This window comes from Gouania willdenowi, chromosome 4, assembly GCF_900634775.1.
Source record: "Gouania willdenowi chromosome 4, fGouWil2.1, whole genome shotgun sequence".
NCBI classification, from domain to species: Eukaryota; Metazoa; Chordata; class Actinopteri; order Blenniiformes; family Gobiesocidae; genus Gouania; species Gouania willdenowi.
In genome coordinates this window covers 2,611,771-2,632,301 of record NC_041047.1, presented here as the reverse complement: position 1 = coordinate 2,632,301, position 20,531 = coordinate 2,611,771, and the positions used below count along the sequence as shown (strand labels likewise).

Genomic DNA, 20,531 nt, shown 5'->3' with positions numbered 1-20,531 from the left:
ATATACATAATTATAAAAATGTAGATAATAGAAAAGATCACGGAGGGTTGGTTGTTATACACTATCATACAGTGGGTGGCGCTGTTTACTACATGTGTGAGATCCCACATCAACAAAGAGAAGAAGAAGAAAACTATTAATCAGTGATGTTTATGTGAGTTTAACAGTGAATATAGTTGATATTCAGCTACAGTCGTAGTCAGACCACACTATAATAGAAGCTAAAGCTCCAGTGTAAAGTTAGAGAGCACAACACGGTGTCAGAAGACGGAGTTTCAGAGACACAGAGAGAGGCTGGAGCAGAGTGCTAACCGAGCTAGCAGAGGAGCTAGCACCACCGAGACCATACTGGAAAGAAAAGGAAAGATAGGAGGAAAAGAGAGAGCAAATGGAGCACCACAGTGTGTTTAGTCCACATTAGTGCAGGTAAACTATTGCATTGTTGTGGTCCGTAAAGGCAGCACACTGAGCTGTGTCTCCACAGTGTTAAAGATGTTGATTTATGAACAGATATTGTTTCTCAGTGCGTATGTATTAGGGTAAATACGGTCACAGATCAATGTGGTTACTCTGTGTTTTACTCTGTATGTAGATGTTAGGACTGAAACAGAGCAGCTGGGTCTAGTGTTAAAAACAGCAGATTGACTAGTTTTATGTCTTCCTCGTTAGTTTTTAATACATTATTTTTGAATTTATCAAAGGTTATTACAAAACATACGGTACATGATGTAGTGGAGAAAAGGGGATACTTGGATTCAGAAAGCTCTAAGAGAAATGTTTTCTGTCTGTCTTCAGGTTACCAATCTGATCCTAATATGGACCAAACAGAAGAACTATTGTTGTCTGAGCAGCTGCTCCCAGAGCGTCTCCACATAAAGGAGGAACCAGAGACGCTCAGTGAAGGTCAGGAGGGAAACCAGCTTTGTAGACATCAGGAGACAAACAGTGCTGCTTGTCCTGTTAAATGTGAAGATGAAGAGGAGAAGCCTCAGGCCTCCCAGCTACACTGGAGACAACAAACACAAATCAACATTAAGGAGGAACCTTCAAGCTGCACTTTAGATGAATTCATGAAAAGACAAAGTGTGGGAATTAACAGCAAAGGACCAGAAGCAGCCAGGAACCCAGATCATAGCAGTTTAGTTCTACAAGGTCCTGATGGAACGGAGACAGACTCGTCTCACACTGAAGATAGTAACACGTATGATGAAGATGATGATGATGATAGTAGTTCACCAAAACCTTTGTCAGATTTTGATGTTGAAACCAATGACTTTGTTTCCACCAGAAAAAAGAGAAAGATGTCTGACTCAGGTAAAAATAATCAAGACTTTGATAGTTTGCAGAAACCTCTGTCAGCCCCAAACATGACAGGAAGTGCAGTAGAAAAACCTTTTCGATGTCACTTTTGCGGTAAATGCTTTAAATGTAAGTGGAGCTTGACCCGGCATAAAATAATCCACACAGGAGAGAAACCTCATAGATGTGATATTTGTAGTAAAGGTTTTAAACTAAAGTCTCACCTGGAGTCACACTTGAGAGGCCACACAAGAGAGAAACCGTTGAAATGTGATGTTTGTAGTAAATGTTTTAACCAAAAGTCTCACCTGGTTTACCACATGAGAGGCCACACAGGAGAGAAACCATTTAAATGTGATTTTTGCAGTGAACGTTTCAAACAAAAGTCTCACCTGGTGGACCACATAAAAGACCACACAGGAGATAAACCGTTTAAATGTGATGTTTGTAGTAAATGTTTCAAACGAAATTCTCATCTGCTGTACCACATGAGAGGCCACACAGGTGAGAAACCGTTTAAATGTGATGTTTGTAGTAAAGGTTTCAAACGAAAATCACACCTAAACCAACACGTGAGAGGCCACACAGAAGGGAAACCCTTCAGCTGTGACGTCTGTAGTAAATGTTTTAAAAATAAGTATGACTTGAATATCCACAAGAAAATCCACACAGGGGAGAAACCCCATAAATGTGAAGTTTGTAGTAAATGTTTTAAGCGAACGTCTGAATTGAGCTCGCACATGAAAGTCCACACAGGAGAGAAACCCTATAGATGTGACATATGTAGTAAATGTTTTAAGCGAAAGTCAGAATTGTCTTTCCACATGAAAGTCCACTCAGGAGAGAGACCCTATGGGTGTAACATTTGTAGTAAATGTTTTAAGCGAAAGTCAGAATTGTCTTTCCACATGAAAGTCCACTCAGGAGAGCGACCCTATGGATGTGGCATTTGTAGTAAATGTTTTATGCGAAAATCAGAATTGTCTTCACACATGAAAGTCCACACACAAGAGAAACCCTTTAGATTTCATGTTTCAGGTAAAGTTTTTTGACAAACGTCTGACCTGAACAAGCCCAGACAGAAACCTTTCAGATGTTACGTGCTGAATAAATGTTGTGGATTAATACATGACGTGCTACACACAAGAGAATTTTTTTAGATATGATGATACACATTTGACGTTTGATTAATTTCTTATTGTTTTTGGGGTTTTTTTCTTCCTTATTGTTTATAGTTTGGATAGTTTAACTGTGAAGTGTGACAGGGTTTTGTACGTTTGGTCATTTGGTTGGTTACCATCACCAATTCCTGAAAGGAGCTTTACAGTTTACAATCTGTGGTTACAGTGATTTATTTTGTATTATTTTTACTGTAATTAGGTCTGTATACATTTTGTGTATGTTGTGGCAACTTCGAATAATAAATTCAGATCCATGACATTTGATGCATTTGCTGGAGATGCATACCTAAATCCGTACTTTTATAGGTATCGACTGCATTCCGTCGATGCAACTGAGTATCGTAAAATGAAACGGTACCATATTTGAGTACTTGAATGCATCCTTGCGGCAGAGGGAGTGAAAAGGTAGGCGATTTTCAATGCTGGACCTGAACGCAGCATTTCACATACAACAACAGCCCATTGACGTCACGAGCTGTGGATTTAATCAGCAAAGCAAACATCGCAGACACAACGCGGTTGAAAGGATGACTCCACTTTTCAAAATGCCATGTTTAATATGATTGCTGTAATATCTGTGATGCAAAGTGCAACACCACAGATGATTAGTGTTCTTGGGAAAAAAATGTGCAAGAAATGAAGATAAACCATAAATGTTTTGAAAATATTTCATTTCTTTTTACTCCTTCCTCTTTTTCCCTCCATGGACCCTCACAAAAATTACCCAGAGTGGAAGAGAAAGGAATAGGAGTACATAGAGCTGGATTTTAATCTGAATTAGGGAGTGGGTTTCACTGCATTTTAGTTTTCATTAAAGGCATAGGTAGGCAACTTCTATCACAGCGGGGCTGAAAAAAATGTGTTTGTTTGATTTGAGGGTCACATGATCAACATTCATGTCAGCATTCAGTATAATGAGCGATCTGAGCATTAATACAGGAAAGAAAAAGTTTTTATAGTAATTGTTTTTCTGTTATTCTGTGTATGTTTGTTGTTTTGCTTGTTGTGAAGCATTTTGTTTCTTTCTGTCGCCGTTTTGTGTATTTTTTCTGTAGAATATTTGTCTTTTGGAGTCATATTGTGTATTTCTGTTGTCGTTTTGCTTGTTTGTTAGTATTGTGGGTTTGCAGAGTCATTTTTTGTGTTTTCTTGTCTTTTTGTGTACTTTCATTGTCATTTTCTGTAATTTTGTATATTTTTCGGAGTAATTTTGTGTACTGTTGTTGTTTTGTTAATTTTTGTAGTTGTTTTTGGAGTATTTTCTGCATTTTTATCTTGTATTTTCCTGCAATGTTGTAATTATTTGTATTTTCAATGTATTCTTGCTCTTGTTTTGTGTATTTTTCTGTGGTTTTGTACATTTACTTTAGGGGCCGCATAAAGAGGAACGCATGTGGCCCCTGGGCCGCCAGTTGCCTATGTCTGCTTAAAGGTCTTCATCATTGTGATCTAAATTGATTGTAAGAAGCTAAGAATACAGAGAACTGCTCATTCACCTGTTAAACGCATCATGGTCTCTGTGTACGTTCACATAACCTTTTCAGATTTGTGCTCAGAGGAGCTTCTCTTGTTGTTGCTCAATTTTTAAATGACACATTAGCCATGACATCGTTACAGGAGGAACAAAATGGAAGGAGGTGCGGATAAAGTAAAATTTACTTCAAACTAAATTAGACAGAAGCAGCCCAACAACATGTGTTTTAGTTAAAGCCTCCCAGATTATGAAGCTTTTTAATGAAATGACTGAAAACTAATATTCAAATTAAAAAAATAAATAAAATGCCAGCTTTTTAAGCACTTACAATAGCTCCTATAATAAAACACTCAATGTCCTGATATTTTACAGAATTGTATCATCATAAAGACAGTAGAAGGTTTTGGCTTCTTATAAGGTAGCTTCACAGATTAAAAACAACCCAAGTTTGATCAAGTATTTGTTCTTTATAAAAGGTTTCAGACTTACCATCAAACAGAGTGCTACATATGAATGATAAAATACCAAAGGTCCAGGTGATTCAATGATCATGTGAGATATGGAATGTTTAGATGTTATTATCTAAACTCTGCTCTGAAAATGCCCGTCGCATTAAAATGTATCCAAACTTTGAACTTCATTTTACTGAATATATAGTTAGATTTTGAATAAAGCCATATATTATGCTATCACTAGAGGGCAAAACTGTTCTTTAGTTTAGTTTTTATTTTTTTGAGATAATTTGATTTGTTACTGAGCTGTTTGGTGGCTTTAGATTAGAATGAGCGAAATAAACCTGAGATGTCGTATTTTTATTCTGATTCTATGGATGAGAATATGAGACTAGAGGGAGGAACTATTTTATTTGTTAGCTTTGTGCACAGGGCACTATAGACTCCTGTGGTCAATTTGTGTCAAAATCAAGTTAAAATAACCAGATTAGGACTGGTGCATTGTGGGATTGCTGCATATTTAGATAAAATGGGCAAGCATCCGGATGGTCTATGTCAGTGTGGTCAGCTTGAGACTATTTCACATGTTTTATTGTCCTGTGTCCAGAATTCTGTTGATCGAGGAATGTTATTTAAAGAACTTTAAACCTTTGGGCTTACAGTGTTTACGATAAAAATCATCGATGTTTTTGCCTCGAACGAATTCGCGTTTAATAGATAAGGCAGTCGTGAGTTATCTTCTCTTTACCAACATCTATTTGAAAATCTAAAGTAGAGTGGTTTTATTGAACAGAAGAGGGCAGCATTACGCTTATTTTAGTGTACAGTCTGTCGGAAACCATTAGATGAAGAAGAAGAAAAATCTGATCTGTTTGCGATTGCTTTTGTCTTGTCGTCTAACTAAACTCTAGCGTGAAGGTGGCGCTAGTGAACCAGAATACTGGAGGAGAACTACCGTTAATCATTAAGGCGAAGAAGAAGAAGCGTAAGCAGAGTATCACGGGTGTGTTTTTGTTTGTGTTTATGTGAGTTTAACAGTGAATATAGTTGATATTCAGCTACAGTCGTAGTCAGACCACACTATAATAGAACCTAAAGCTCCAGTGTAAAGTTAGAGAGCACAACACGGTGTCAGAAGACGGAGTTTCAGAGACACAGAGAGAGGCTGGAGCAGAGTGCTAACCGAGCTAGCAGAGGAGCTAGCACCACCGAGACCATACTGGAAAGAAAAGGAAAGATAGGAGGAAAAGAGAGAGCAAATGGAGCACCACAGTGTGTTTAGTCCACATTAGTGCAGGTAAACTATTGCATTGTTGTGGTCCGTAAAGGCAGCACACTGAGCTGTGTTTCCACAGTGTTAAAGATGTTGATTTATGAACAGAGCCGCAGATATTGTTTCTCAGTGTGTATGTATTTACATTCAGGACATTAGCTTGGGTGGTTTTCCCGCTCGCTCTCGAGTCCCGGATAGCATCTCTTACGACAGTTTCAGCTAGCTAACCGGTCAACCAGTCAGCTAACCAATCATCCATTCAGTTAACCGGTTAACCAACCAATCTGCTAACCGGTCAACCAACCAGTCTGCTAACCGGTGAACCAACCAGTCTGCTAACCGGTCAACCAACCAGTCTGCTAACAGGTCAACCAACCAGTCTGCTAACAGGTCAACCAACCAGTCTGCTAACCGGTCAACCAACCAGTCTGCTAACCGGTGAACCAACCAGTCTGCTAACCGGTGAACCAACCAGTTTGCTAACCGGTCAACCAACCAGTCTGCTAACCGGTCAACCAACCAGTCTGCTAACCGGTCAACCAACCAGTCTGCTAACCAATCAACCAGTCAGCTAACCGGTCAACCAACCAGTCAGCTAACCAACCAACCAGCTAACCAACCAGTCAGCTAACCAATCAAATAGCCGGCTAACCGATCATGTCTCCTCCGCGTCGCTCGTGCATCTTTCCTGGATGCCTCAGTGTGCAAGGTAACGGCTCCGTTAGCTTATTTAAGTTTCCTTCGGACAACAACTTAAAGAAACGGTGGATTGATTTTGTCAAGAGGAGCTACTGTGGAGAGTTGAAGATCACCACCAATACCCGTCTCTGTAGTGTCCACTTTACCCCCGATAGTTACAGCAACTATCACCAGGTAAAGTCTGGATTCCTGAAGAGTCCGTTGATGCTGATCAGTGTGGCTGAACCGACCCTATCCGTCCGGGGCTTGCATCCTACCGTCCTACCGACAGCAGGTTCCACCATTACGTGCCCGCCAGAAAGTGTAAGTGTGTGCTTATCTTATAAATACTGTAAATTTGGACAATTAAATGCATTTTGTTGAAGGTGCAAATCCTGAAAGTGATTTTACATCGTGCATCCTGTCATGCCCATGTAATGTTAGCAAATGTTATTGTATGACAGCACAATGAGGTAATGTTTTATGTTCACCACTATAGCTATGACAAGGAATTATATGTAGACTGGGGCTTTACGTGTGTGTAATGTAAAATATGGACCGAGGGACACCTACAATGAGTGCCCTGGGTTCGTTTTTTCTTTTTTTCACAGACGTTAGTTCCGTTTATAGAGAGAGACGGGAGCAAATTTTTATTTAAAAAGTAAGATTAAATATTGATAATACAGCATAAAGTATAAATGTCCAAGTAATGTACAAATAACTGTAAAGTAAATCTATTATTGACATTCCATCACTGAAGTAATTTTTACTGTTTTCTGTTTTGACAAAGCAGTCTCCTCCAATCACAAGAGGGGCAGCGTGCCGGTGTGGTGACGTGAAGAAACAGACCAGGGAGATTGGATGTCAAACGGACGACGTAGTGGAGAAAAGGACTGTGGCCACACAAGTGTCCAAAAGAAACAGTACAGGTATGTGTAATAATGCTCTACGGTTAACTGTAATCATAACGATATTAAGATTACTGCGATAACCTAATCTCAGATGTAGGGATGTAACGATTCACTCAACTCCCGATACGATTCGATGCACGATACTGGGTTCACGATACGATTCTCTCACGATTTATTTTACAGAATGGCACTGTAGACAAATGATGACTGAAAAACACTCCTTTATTTTTTTGGGGGGGAAAAAATAGAAAATACTGTAATATTTTCCTTTTATTTTTCATTGTCAAAAGAATCCCTTGATAAACTATTCAAAACAATACAATTTAACTAAAAATAAATCTTGAATGAAATAAATAAAGGAATAATACAAATGACGAAGAAGCCTATTAATTTAAATTCTGGTTCTATAGTAAACAATGAAAAACTGCATAATAGTTCTTTTTCTTTTTAAAAGTGCAACTGAAAATGTATTTTGTGCCTTAACAATTGGACTTTTTAAAAAAAAAAAAAGTCTGCACTGTATTTACGTCATTACGTCAGATATTTATTTGGACCAGCAGAGGGCGCTGGTATCTCAGTGGTCGGTTGGCATGCAGATATTATTGCAGTGAAGAAGAGATGCTATGCTAGCAGACAGAGCTAATAGAAAAACGTGACTTTTACAGATATTCACGTAATATTTCAGATATTCTTTCGGTGCTAAAGGGGTAAGGAATCATTTATGAATATGTTTAAGAGTAGAAGGCGGCCAGAAAGAAAGTAGTAGCAGATTCCGCCCGCCGCCTACACTTTTGGACGAGAAGTATAAATATATTTAGCGTCCTCTGCTGTTTAAAAAAAGTAGTGCGATTCAATTTTCAGAGCATCGATGTGAACCGTGATACCTATGAATCAATTTTTAACTGCCTTACGATTAATCGTTACATCCCTACTCAGATGCTGAGTTTTTTCTTGTTCACCAATCAGAATTGCAGAGAACCGCCTTCCTGGGCTGCTGGCCTTTCAGAGATGGTTACAGAACACACGCGCTGCAGCAAGTGTCTGAGTGCGCCAACTACTACTACCCTAGGGCCCTATAAAATCCACGTTAACGGAATCACAGAACCAACCAATGAAAATGGAATCTACCGTTGAACGCGGAAATGGACAGAATGGGTTTGAAACGCTGTCGCTGTGAGGAAAAGGACGTTTTTTATGGGGAAATGTTTCTGGGATGGCTTATTAGGTGCACCTCTCACCCTGGTCCGCTTCAAACATTGTCTAATCTGCCCAAAAACTACACAAGTCATCACTGACTCCTAAATCAGAGCTGACCAGTGCCTGCTTAACTTTAATGTGTCTGTAAAGCTCCGTCCGTTTCTCGTGTAGTGCTGCAGAGCTACATGAGAAACATGATCAGCTTTATTCTGTTTCACCTGCTCAGTGTTTAAACATCATCTCATCAGAGCTACAGAAGATCTGGATAAAGTTGTTCTGTTGTTGTGGACGAGACCAATGATACCAGGGATTGTAGAGTCTGAAACATCGTAGATTATTAATAACTTCTGATACTGTCAAATATTTTGACCCAAGTGGTGAAACAACTAATGCGTCCCTGGTCCATTTATCAATAAATCTGATCAGATTCAGTAAATCATTGATCCCTGAGGGAGTCAGAATAATCCATGTCAGTACGACTTTTATCTTCCTTTTAATTGTATCTTTCTATATTTTTGACATCCATTTTTATTTAATTATAGAATTTTTATTTATTAGTATTTATTTAATTTCCTCAATTGAGTTAAAAATGAATATTTTCTAAAAAAATAGAATCATATTTGTAAAAAACTAAATGTGGAAAACACGGAACTTGGAAAAAATAAAACACAATTTGGAGGGAAAAAAATGCATTTAAATTTATTTTTAAAAAAAACTATTTTAACCGTAATTCGAATGGAACAGAGTTAAAAACAGCAAACTCACGAGTTTTATGTCTTACACATTATTTTCTATTTGTTTATTTCAAATATAAACAGTGTTTTCAGAGAACATATGGAATGTAACATACAATAAGACCTTAAAATACATTAAACACAGACTTTACTGTAGTTAGGATTTTATTGTTCAAGTCAAATAAGTAGAAACATTGTGTGTTTATGAATTATTGTGTTTTCTATCTTTCTTTTATTCTTCAGATTACCAATCTGATCCTAATATGGACCAAACAGAAGAACTTATGTTGTCTGAGCAGCTGCTCCCAGAGCGTCTCCACATCAACATTAAGGAGGAACCTTCAAGCTGCACTTTAGATAAATTCATGAAAAGACAAAGTGTGGGAATTAACAGCAAAGGACCAGAAGCAGCCAGGAACCCAGATCATAGCAGTTTAGTTCTACAAGGTCCTGATGGAACGGAGACAGACTCGTCTCACACTGAAGATAGAAACACGTATGATGATGATGATGACGATGACGATAGTTCACCAAAACCTTTGTCAGACTTTAATGTTAAAACCAATGATTTTGTTTCCACCAGAAAAAAGAGAAAAATGTCTGACTCAGGTAAAAATAATCGAGGCTCTGATAGTTTGAAGAAACCTCTGTCAGTCTCTAAAGATTCAAACATGATAGGAAGTGATGTAGAAAAACCTTTTCGATGTTACTTATGCGGGAAAAGCTTTAAAACTAAGTGGTTCTTGACCCGACATAAAGTAGTCCACACGGGAGAGAAACCGTTTCAATGTGATCTTTGTAAGAAAGGTTTTACCCAAAAGTCTCACCTGGTTAAACACATTAGTGTCCACACAGAAGAGCGACCCTATGGATGTAACATTTGTAGTAAATGTTTTAAGCGAAAATCAGACTTGTTCTTCCACATGAAAGTCCACACACAAGAGAAACCCTTTAGATTTCATGTTTCAGGTAAAGTTTTTTGACAAATGTCTGACCTTTCAGATGTTCAGTGCTGACTAAATGTTGTTGATAAATACATGACGTGCTACACACAAGAGAATTCCTTTAGATATGATGATACACATTTGACGTTTGATTTATTTCTTATTGTTTTGTTTTTTTTTCTTATTGTTTATAGTTTGGATAGTTTAACTGTGAAGTTTGGTAGATTAACACAACAAATTCTTGAAAGGAGCTTTACAGTCTGTGTTTACAGTGATTTATTTTTTATTATTGTTTACTGTAAATTTGACTTTATACATTTTGTGTATGTTGTGGCTCCTTTGAATAATAAATTAACATCCATGACACTTGATGTGTTTGCTAGGAATGAAATATTAAATATAAGTGTAAACTCTAAATGATATGGGTGAAATTAAATATTTAGCTAATATGAAAATTCACAGGAAGTGCCAAAATAAAAGCTATTTCCGGTGATTTGCATGTGAGCTAAATATGTAGTTTCACCCGTGACAAAATATTATGATTGTACTACTCAGGAGTATGAAAAGCAATAAATTAGGTCAGTTCTCAGCATGTGGTCTGTGGGTGACCAGGGTAACAATATGGTACCTTTGTGGCATATTTAATGACATAAAGACGTGAAACAATGAGAAATTCTTTATATATGATTTTTGGTTCTTGTTTTGTTGTTAAAAATTAGAAGAGGGAAAATATCGGTAAGTCAATTAAAAAAAAAAAAAAAAACGACCATTAAAGCCTTACATCCAGATGTTAATTGTAATTTTTTACATGTATTCTGGTAAAAGTATATATTCTTTAATCACACAGCACTGCCTGTGTTAGGATTTAAAATGTCTGTTATTTTAAGGGTTGTCGTTTCCAAAGTAAAGCACACAGTGCTTGATGGGCTCTAATGTGTTTCTTTTACGTTGCATGTTGGAATAAGTTTTAAAAGCTGAAAATATATATTGAATAATCAAATTAACGCTCACTGACTGCTTGTTCAGGTTCTCTCAACGCTCTCAAATCTGTCAGCGTCTTTTTTTCCTGTGCAGATTTGTGGCACAAATATACCTCCATACCACCCTATTCTACAAGATCCAGAGTATTGAAGTGACACCTTTAAATCAAACTTTTAATGAGACATAAACAAAATAAAGCCACAGAATGAATGTTATTTACAAAATCGACACCAGTTGAATTTTTCCATTACATTATTTGCAACAATTCAATTCTGAAGCAGCATAACATCAAGCATTAGTTTACATGTATTATTTAAAAAAAGATTCTTATATGAACGTTTCACTGTAACTTTTATATAATACACATACCAAAGCTAGTTTTACCTTTTTTCCCTAATAAATACTCTTCCCACACAAACCATTTAACACGTATAAAACTCATGATGCATAATTCTCACTTGAATAAATAAAATAGCTTTTACAAAACTGTAATGTACTGACAAAAAATGTCCTTTAAAGGATGAGCTGGCAATGCAAGAAAAGCAACAATAATATGTAATCTAATATACACAAATATATATTTCAAAGGTCAGAAGGATGTGGCTTTAACTTTAAAAAATACAACGTACACGTTTACAATCATAGGGTTCCTGTGGATCCTTAAAAAGTCTTAAAAGGCATTAAATTCATGAATCTAAAAACAAGGCCTTATTGTCATTAAAATGTCTTAAATCAATGTTTCAAAAGTCTTACATTTTAACACATTTGTGTGGTTTTATTATTGTAATTAGTCTCATATTTCAAAATAAATGGTAACATTCTTTTCTTCTTTTTTAAATGTATAATTTACGGTAACATCGGGCAATCACGACAGTGGAACAAACTACAAAACAGTGTGGCTGCAGCGGGACTTTCAACAACTTGGGGAAATGTATTTTAACGATAATTACCCGTCCAACTAAGGTTTTTGTGAATGTTTTTTTTTTTTGTATTTTTGTTTTATAGATTTCTGGCAATGTTACTCATCTTGTGTGTTTTTGGAGTTATTTTAATTATTTTAGCGTGTTTTGGTGTATTTTACTGTCATTTTGTGCTTTTACTTTGGGGGCCACCAGTTGCATTTGAAAAAAAAATGCCCTAAGCCTATGTAATTGATGTGGCTCCTCCCCCCCATTTTATTTACTGTGAAGTTGGTCTTCAATTAATTTCAAAATGGCAATAAAAACTCTTAAAAACGCTGTAGGAACCTTGTTGTACATTCATGGCAGACTGTTAAACTCTAAAGCTACGACCAGGTGAGCCATAATGATTAAGTACACATCCTGATTGTGGGCCTCTTGTGTGCACTCCTGTGTTTGATCAGGTGAAACTTGTGAGTGAAGCTTTTCGCACATATGTCACATTCAAACGGTTTCTCTCCTGTGTGGATCCTCATGTGCATGTTCAGGTTGGACTTATGTCCAAAACGACTACTACAAACACGACATTGATATGGTTTCTCTCCTGTGTGGGTTTTCCTATGTGAATGCAAGTAATTCTTTCTGCTAAAACCTTTACTACAAACGTCACATCTGTAGGGTTTCTCTCCTGTGTGGACTGTCATGTGTATTTTCAAGTACGCCTTATGTGTAAAACCTTTACTACATATTTCACACACAAAGGGATTCTCTCCTGTGTGAACGATCATGTGATTGGTCAGGTCGGACTTGTTTTTATAACATTTACTACAAACATCACACAGGTAGAATTTCTTTCCCGTGTGGACTCTCATGTGCATCATCAAGTGAGCCTTTCGGCTAAAACATTTTCTACAAACATCACATTCAAAGGGTTTCTCTCCTGTGTGGAGTCTCATGTGCATATCCAAGACAGACTCGTGAGTGAAGCTGTTACTACAAACGTCACATCTGAATGGTTTCTCCACTGTGTGAGTTCTCATGTGCTGCATCATGGAATCCTGTCGGCTAAAACATTTATAGCAAAACTTACACACTAAGGGTTTCTCTCCTGTGTTTCCTTCCTCGTTTGAATCTTCATTCAGTGTCACTTTTTTCCCACCCACACAGGAAGTAGAACTCAGCACTGATTCAAATGTTGTTTTCTGAACTTTCTTGTTTGAACTAATCTGTTTTTTGGCAGCTTTACGTTCTATTTCAGCATTTTTACTAGAGTCTGACATCATTCTCTTTTTCCTGGTGGAGTCAAAGTATGGCAAAGTATCATCATAAAGTTCATCATCATCATACATTTCATCCTCATCATCATCATACGTGTTTCTATCTTCAGTGTGAGACGAGTCTGTCTCCGTTCCATCAGGACCTTGTAGAACTAAACTGCTATGATCTGGGTTCCTGGCTGCTTCTGGTCCTTTGCTGTTAATTCCCACACTTTGTCTTTTCATGAATTCATCTAAAGTGCAGCTTGAAGGTTCCTCCTTAATGTTGATTTGTGTTTGTTGTCTCCAGTGTAGCTGGGAGGCCTGAGGCTTCTCCTCTTCATCTTCACATTTAACAGGACAAGCAGCACTGTTTGTCTCCTGATGTCTACAAAGCTGGTTTCCCTCCTGACCTTCACTGAGCGTCTCTGGTTCCTCCTTTATGTGGAGACGCTCTGGGAGCAGCTGCTCCACATTCTTCCTCTCACTGAAAACACAATCAGTGACTGACGGCTGCTGGAGCTGTAATCTGTGCAGATGAACTTTGGGCATGAAGGCAGCCAGCACAAGTTTTACACTTTGATCCATATTTGGAACAGATTGGTAACCTGAAGGTAGACACAAAACACTAGATTACAAGAAAACTCACAATGTTTCTACTCATTTGACTTTAACAGGAAAATCCTAACTGTTGTTCAGCCTGTGTTTCATGTATTTATGACTTATTTTATATTTAAAATTATGTATTATTGATTTTTTTAATTTAATATCAATGTATTTTTTACTGAAAATGTACTTGTTGCCAAATAGAAAAACTAAATATATACAAACTGAAACAACTATTTACCCTGTAATTTGTATTAAATTATTGTGGAACTGAAACATTTCCATTTCTGAACAATATAATAATAACCACTATGATGTGACGTCATTATAAAGCAACTGTCAGTAGTTTGTCACTACTACATATCTGCATGCCAACCGACCACTGGGTTACCAGCGCCCTCTGCTGATCCAAACAAATATCTGACCTAAATACAGTGAAACTTTTTTTTTTTAAGTCCAATTGTTAAGGCACAAAATACATTTTTAGTTGCACTTCTAAAAAGAAAAAGAACTATTATGCAGTTTTGCATTGTTTACTATAGAACCAGAATTAAAAAGAATAGGCTTCTTCATTTGTATTACTTTTTTTCATTCAAGATTTATTTTTAGTTAAATTGCATTGTTTTGAATAGTTCATCAAGGGATTCTTTTGACAATGAAAAATAAAAGGAAAACAGTATAGTTTTTTTCCCCATTTTGTAAAATAAATCGTGAATTGAATTGTATCGTTAGTTGAGTGAATCGTTACATCTCTATGGCAGTTTCCCTTCATTGTGTTGTTCTCTCTAACTTTCCAGTGAAAACACTTACCTAAGTGTTTACTGGTGTTATGGTGGAGACTCTTGTCAGGAAGGATCATTTTCATTTCACCATCCACTGGAACTTGTTGCATTCCATGTTCAGTCTTCATGGCTTGTAACGGAGTCTTTTCTTGCTCTGTTGCTCTGCATATTTCTATAGCTCTGTGTAACGTTAGACCTCTTTCCTGTAACAGTCTCTCTTTTAGGTGACAGTCTGTGATGCTAAACACAAGCTTATCTCTGAGCATGTCATTCTCACTCATTCCAAACTCACACTCTTTGCTTTTGTGTCGCAGCTCTGTTATGAATGTGTCTACTGATGTCCCTGCTGTCCTCTGATGGGACCAATATTGAAGTCGTTTAAACACTATATTTTTCTGTGGACTGCAGTCATCTTTAAAGGTTTGAAGCTCCATTTGCTCTCTCTTTTCCTCCTATCTTTCCTTTTCTTTCCAGTATGGTCTCGGTGGTGCTAGCTCCTCTGCTAGCTCGGTTAGCACTCTGCTCCAGCTAGGTTTGCCACTTGTCCCTTAAAATACGGAATCGTTCCTTATTTGGTCATTAAATGGTTCTCTCTCTCTCTTTATTTTATTTTTTAAAGCACCTACTAATACATATTCCTGTAATGTAATTTTTTAATAAATGGCTCGTGATTTCGTGCGTGTGCGCGCGGACCTGTTTTCTTCTCTTTGTTGATGTGGAATCACACACATGTGAGTGAACAGCGCCACCAACTGTATGATAATGTATTACATTCTCATTTTTCTATCATAACCTGCTATCGACCCCAGGGCCGTTATTTTCTTCTTCTTCTTCTAGAATTTGTTTATTTAAGTGTGTTACAAATACAATATCATCATCTTTTATTTCAGACTCAGGAGTTCATTTTTGGCAGTTTAAAAACATAGACAGTATTCACATGATAAAAGTACATACTGTACGTATGAAACAGATGTAAACTGTTATTATAAAAGACAAGTGTTCCAATGTTTCCACAAAGATGACTGGTGGTAACACACTGATCAACAGCTGGATGATGGAATTCTGAGAATTCCTCAGTCGACAGATGCTTTCGTACATCAAGTTTCTCATGAGAGCCTGAAAAAATATTAGTTCTTACATGACAAAATAACTTAGTTGCACTGGTCCATCGTGGCTTTTTAAACAGTTTCCTCATGCAGTCGTTATAGCCTTTTTAAACCTAGCCCACAAAGTGACGAGATATTTTCATTTTATTTTGGCTAGATTTATATTTGAGAAAGTTTAAATATCACTCAGCCTTTATTGTTTAAACCACCCTCTCACTCATTTCTTTTCTCTGTCATTGTCGTCTATCAATGCTCTTGTTTTAATGCTGTAAAGTTTCTTTGAGTGTCTCGAAAAGCACTTTTAAATAAAATGTATTATTATTATTATTATAGAATACAGTTATTTCATATTTATTGTTTGTGTGATGTGTTAATTTGAAAAAGAATAATAACGCAAAACAATTTAGAAATATAATATCTAGACATTTTGAGGTGACCCCATTTTCATTCCAGGGGACCGCACATGGGGACACGAACCCAAGGTTTAAAAAACACTGCTTCATACTATTATTATTTTTTACTCTATTAATTATTATATATAAGTTATAACAATTATTATTACTATTTATCATTATTATGTCCACACTCCCAACCAGGGGGTGGCGGTAATGAGCTAATACACGTTTACAAACGGCTAAACAAAACCAACGAAGAAGAATCAGTAAATTAGAAACAAGTGCGACAAATATTTGTTCCGGTATCTGCGTGGGAGTAAAAATGAATAATAAGATATTAAGTTATTTGATCTGATGCTTTTAAATAAAATTACAAGCCCTCAGACGTTAGGTGCAAACCCCTACCAGGAGGTGGCGGTAATGAGCTAATAGATGTTTGCTAACAGCTACTGCTAAACAAAAGCATAGAAGAAGAACCAGTATCGATCTCTAGTGTTTATGTGTGAGTTTAACAGTGAATATAGTTGATATTCAGCTACAGTCGTAGTCAGACCACACTATAATAGAACCTAAAGCTCCAGTGTAAAGTTAGAGAGCACAACACGGTGTCAGAAGACGGAGTTTCAGAGACACAGAGAGAGGCTGGAGCAGAGTGCTAACCGAGCTAGCAGAGGAGCTAGCACCACCGAGACCATACTGGAAAGAAAAGGAAAGATAGGAGGAAAAGAGAGAGCAAATGGAGCACCACAGTGTGTTTAGTCCACATTAGTGCAGGTAAACTATTGCATTGTTGTGGTCCGTAAAGGCAGCACACTGAGCTGTGTCTCCACAGTGTTAAAGATGTTGATTTATGAACAGATATTGTTTCTCAGTGCGTATGTATTAGGGTAAATACGGTCACAGATCAATGTGGTTACTCTGTGTTTTACTCTGTATGTAGATGTTAGGACTGAAACAGAGCAGCTGGGTCTAGTGTTAAAAACAGCAGATTGACTAGTTTTATGTCTTCCTCGTTAGTTTTTAATTCATTATTTTTGAATTTATGAAATGTTATTACAAAACATACGGTACATGATGTAGTGGAGAAAGGGGGATACTTGGATTCAGAAAGCTCTAAGACAAAGGTGTCCAACTCTGTCTTCAAGGGACAAACAACAGGTTTTAGAGTTTGAGTCAAAGTCAAATAAGTTAAAAAAAAATTGTGTGAGTTTTCTTGTATCTTGTGTTTTCTGTCTGTCTTCAGGTTACCAATCTGATCCTAATATGGACCAAACAGAAGAACTTTTGTTGTCTGAGCAGCTGCTCCCAGAGCGTCTCCACATAAAGGAGGAACCAGAGACGCTCAGTGAAGGTCAGGAGGGAAACCAGCTTTGTAGACATCAGGAGACAAACAGTGCTGCTTGTCCTGTTAAATGTGAAGATGAAGAGGAGCAGCCTCAGGCCTCCCAGCTACACTGGAGACAACAAACACAAATCAACATTAAGGAGGAACCTTCAAGCTGCACTTTAGATGAATTCATGAAAAGACAAAGTGTGGGAATTAACAGCAAAGGACCAGAAGCAGCCAGGAACCCAGATCATAGCAGTTTAGTTCTACAAGGTCCTGATGGAACGGAGACAGACTCGTCTCACACTGAAGATAGTAACACTGATGATGAAGATGATGAAGATGGTTGGCAGAATCCACTGTCAGAGTCTGAAACCAATGAGTTTGAGTCCACCAGGAAAAAGAGAAAGATGTCAGACTCCTCAGCATGTGTGGGTGGTGAGAAAGTGACAAACATGATAATCCCCACAGGAGAGAAACCTGTAAAATGTGATGTTTGTAGTAAATGTTTTAAACATAAGTCAAACTTGAACTTGCACATGCGAGTCCACACAGGGGAGAAACCTTTTGGATGTGATGTTTGTGGTAAACATTTTAGTCAAAAGTCTGACCTGAAGATCCACATGCGAGTTCACACAGGAGAGACCCCCTTTGAATGTGAAATTTGTAGTAAATGTTTTAGCCAGAAGGCTCACCTGCAGTCACACAGGAAGGTCCACACTGGAGAAATGCCCTTTAGATGTGATGATTGTAGTAAATGTTTTAAAAAGAAGTCTGACCTAATGACCCACATTAGAGTACACACAGGAGAGAAACCATTTGGCTGTGATAATTGTGGTAAACATTTTAATCGTAAAGATACGCTAAAGAGGCACATGAGAGTTCACACAGAAGAAAAACCATATAATTGTAATGTTTGTAGTAAAGGTTTCAACCAAAAGTCTGACTTGAATATCCACCTAAGAGTCCACTCAGGAGAGAAACCTTTTCAATGTGATTTTTGTAGTAAACGTTTCCAACAAAAGACTGACCTGAATATTCACACCAGAGTCCACACGGGAGAAAACCCATTTCAATGTGATTTTTGTAGTAAATGTTTTAATCGAAAGTCAAACCTGAACAACCACGTGAGAGTCCACATGGGAATGTCTCCCTTTAAATGTGGCATTTGTAGTAAATGTTTTAATCGAAAGGAACGTCTGAACAAGCACATTCTAATACATACAGGAGAGAATGTCTTTGGATGAAATGTGGTTAACACAATTGTGATCTTAATATGCACATCATTGTTTTTTTATTGTATACTGTATTTATATTGTATGGTTATGTTTTTTTTCTTTTTTTATAGGCACGTGTTTTGATAGATGAACTTTAAAGGTTTTGCTAATTTTTGTACTCAGTAAATTAAACTTACCACACATCTCTGGTAGAAACCTTTGAGTCGGACATCTACTGTACAGTTGTTTACTTTAAGTTTGATTGTAAACATTTTATACACTATACTTTTGCATTTAAAGAGCCATATTGTTGTTTTGGGAACTTTCAATTTGTATAAAATTACACTTTATAAGTCCTCATAATTGTTACGTTAATAATAGGAAGAAAATTCAATACATTAAAACTGGTTTATGTTGTGAAGTTCTAAAAATGTAAATGTGACTTCTGTAATTTATGTGAATATTCTGATGTTTTTTTTTTTTTTTGCTCGAAATGATGCGACTTTTGTTTAACAGTGTTCGGTCCTTGTTTCAGCACCACGGCCAGCTGCCCGTTTTCTCCTTTGCGTTTTGCATGAGATGGATGGAGGCACAGCTTTGGCGGGAACAAAACTCATGTACAAGGCACTACTTCCCGCTTTTACTCTTGTTCACTCACACGTACACGTCAAACAATGCTTGTATGGTGTTTTATAGACCGTGCATGAAAATAACATTTGATTTCCTTACAATCAATACGCACACTATCATGAATTAAGATAAACCTGTGACATTGTGCAATCTGAAATGCAGTCAGTCTTACATTTTTTTCTTTTGTCTTTGTTTCTTAAGTAATCCAGAATTGAAAACAAAAGATGCTACATCTCAAAAGAATATTATTGATATATTCATACAGCAATATACAGTGGTGTGAAAAAGTGTTTGCCCCCTTCCTGATCTCTTTCTTTTTTGCACGTTTTCCACACTTAAATGTTTGAGATTATTAAACAAAATTTAAACAGTCAAAGATAGCTCAAGTAATCACAAAATGCACTTTTTAAATAAAGGGTTTTATTAATGAGGAAGAAAAAAATCCAAAGCTACATGGCCCTGTGTGAAAACTTTAGGTTATGTATCTAACCCCGATTCTATGAGTGAAAATTCTCACTATGGGATACACACTTTGTAGCCCTCAGAAGCACTTTTCTTAGCCCTCTCACCCTCTGTAAGAGGGAGGGCAGATGTACAGTTCCTCAAATAAGCGCCTCTTCTCACTCGTTTGAGCAAGAAGGGTTGTCTGGTGAGACATCTCACTCATATTACTCACAGAACCGGGGTTATATACATAACCTAAAGTTCTATTTAACAATATTTCGTGAGATGTCTCAATATGGGATATGGAAGCTCCCGTATTACAGACATGCTTATCGAGCGAAGACCAGCCTAACCCTGACTCTCGTAAGCCAAAGCCATGGCCTCCACAACCCAGTGTGACAGGTGTTGCTGAGTAACAAGTTAACAAGCCCAGGACACGAACAGCTTATTGCTCCTCCTGATGCTGCTCTTCATGTCCACGTATGTCCGTGGACACAACAAAAGAGGCTGCTTCTCATCCTGTGAGGCAGGAAGGCCAGCAGGTCAATGGGAGATGAGTCCACCACCGTCGGCACAAAGGCCGGCTTGGGCTCCAAAATCATCCTCACATCACCCTGGAAGAGCTGAGCACATGACAGGTAAACCGAGAGCACATTGATGTCGCTAACCCGCATAAAGATGAAGCAAGCGCAAGCAACAACACAGCTTTCAGGGAAGCAACCTTAAGGCTCGCTTCCCCCAGTGG

At 37.5% G+C, this 20,531-nt stretch overlaps 3 protein-coding genes across 5 annotated transcripts in view; 2 read left to right on the top strand and 1 right to left on the bottom strand.

The window, feature by feature from the left end:
• Positions 1-102: 102 nt before the first annotated feature.
• Positions 103-2,697, top strand: LOC114461525 (zinc finger protein OZF-like). Of its 2 annotated transcripts, none has more exons than XM_028443672.1 (2): positions 103-154; positions 796-2,697. In XM_028443672.1, the coding sequence occupies exon 2, from the start codon at positions 816-818 to the stop codon at positions 2,349-2,351; it is 1,536 nt and encodes a 511-aa protein (XP_028299473.1). In that variant the 5' UTR covers positions 103-154; positions 796-815; the 3' UTR covers positions 2,352-2,697. The 2 variants fall into 2 exon arrangements, with proteins under 2 accessions (XP_028299473.1, XP_028299471.1); XM_028443670.1 differs by having other exon boundaries at positions 110-426; positions 796-2,696.
• Positions 2,698-5,278: 2,581 nt separating this feature from the next.
• Positions 5,279-19,381, top strand: LOC114461519 (zinc finger protein 2-like). Of its 2 annotated transcripts, none has more exons than XM_028443660.1 (3): positions 5,279-6,681; positions 7,151-7,286; positions 17,412-19,381. In XM_028443660.1, the coding sequence occupies exons 1-3, from the start codon at positions 6,337-6,339 to the stop codon at positions 18,740-18,742; spliced, it is 1,812 nt and encodes a 603-aa protein (XP_028299461.1). In that variant the 5' UTR covers positions 5,279-6,336; the 3' UTR covers positions 18,743-19,381. The 2 variants fall into 2 exon arrangements, with proteins under 2 accessions (XP_028299461.1, XP_028299462.1); XM_028443661.1 differs by lacking the exon at positions 17,412-19,381 and adding an exon at positions 8,235-8,598 and having other exon boundaries at positions 5,287-6,681.
• Positions 12,241-20,531, bottom strand: part of LOC114461518 (zinc finger protein 2-like) — a 35,386-nt gene continuing 27,095 nt past the window's right edge. Inside the window, exons 2-3 of the mRNA XM_028443659.1 lie at positions 14,696-15,123; positions 12,241-13,887 (exon numbers count right to left, since the gene is read on the bottom strand). Coding sequence (XP_028299460.1) covers positions 12,434-13,887; positions 14,696-15,101 — 1,860 coding nt within the window. The 5' untranslated portion in view covers positions 15,102-15,123 and the 3' untranslated portion in view covers positions 12,241-12,433. The remainder of the gene's footprint in view (positions 13,888-14,695; positions 15,124-20,531) is intronic.

Bases quoted from the DNA above. Each gene is read 5' to 3' on its own strand.
- LOC114461525 (XM_028443672.1), top strand. From the start codon at position 816: ATGGACCAAACAGAAGAACTATTGTTGTCTGAGCAGCTGCTCCCAGAG.
- LOC114461519 (XM_028443660.1), top strand. From the start codon at position 6,337: ATGTCTCCTCCGCGTCGCTCGTGCATCTTTCCTGGATGCCTCAGTGTG. The intron at 6,682-7,150 runs GTAAGTGTGTGC...TTGACAAAGCAG, and splicing joins TTACGTGCCCGCCAGAAAGT to TCTCCTCCAATCACAAGAGG. The intron at 7,287-17,411 runs GTATGTGTAATA...GTCTGTCTTCAG, and splicing joins GTCCAAAAGAAACAGTACAG to GTTACCAATCTGATCCTAAT.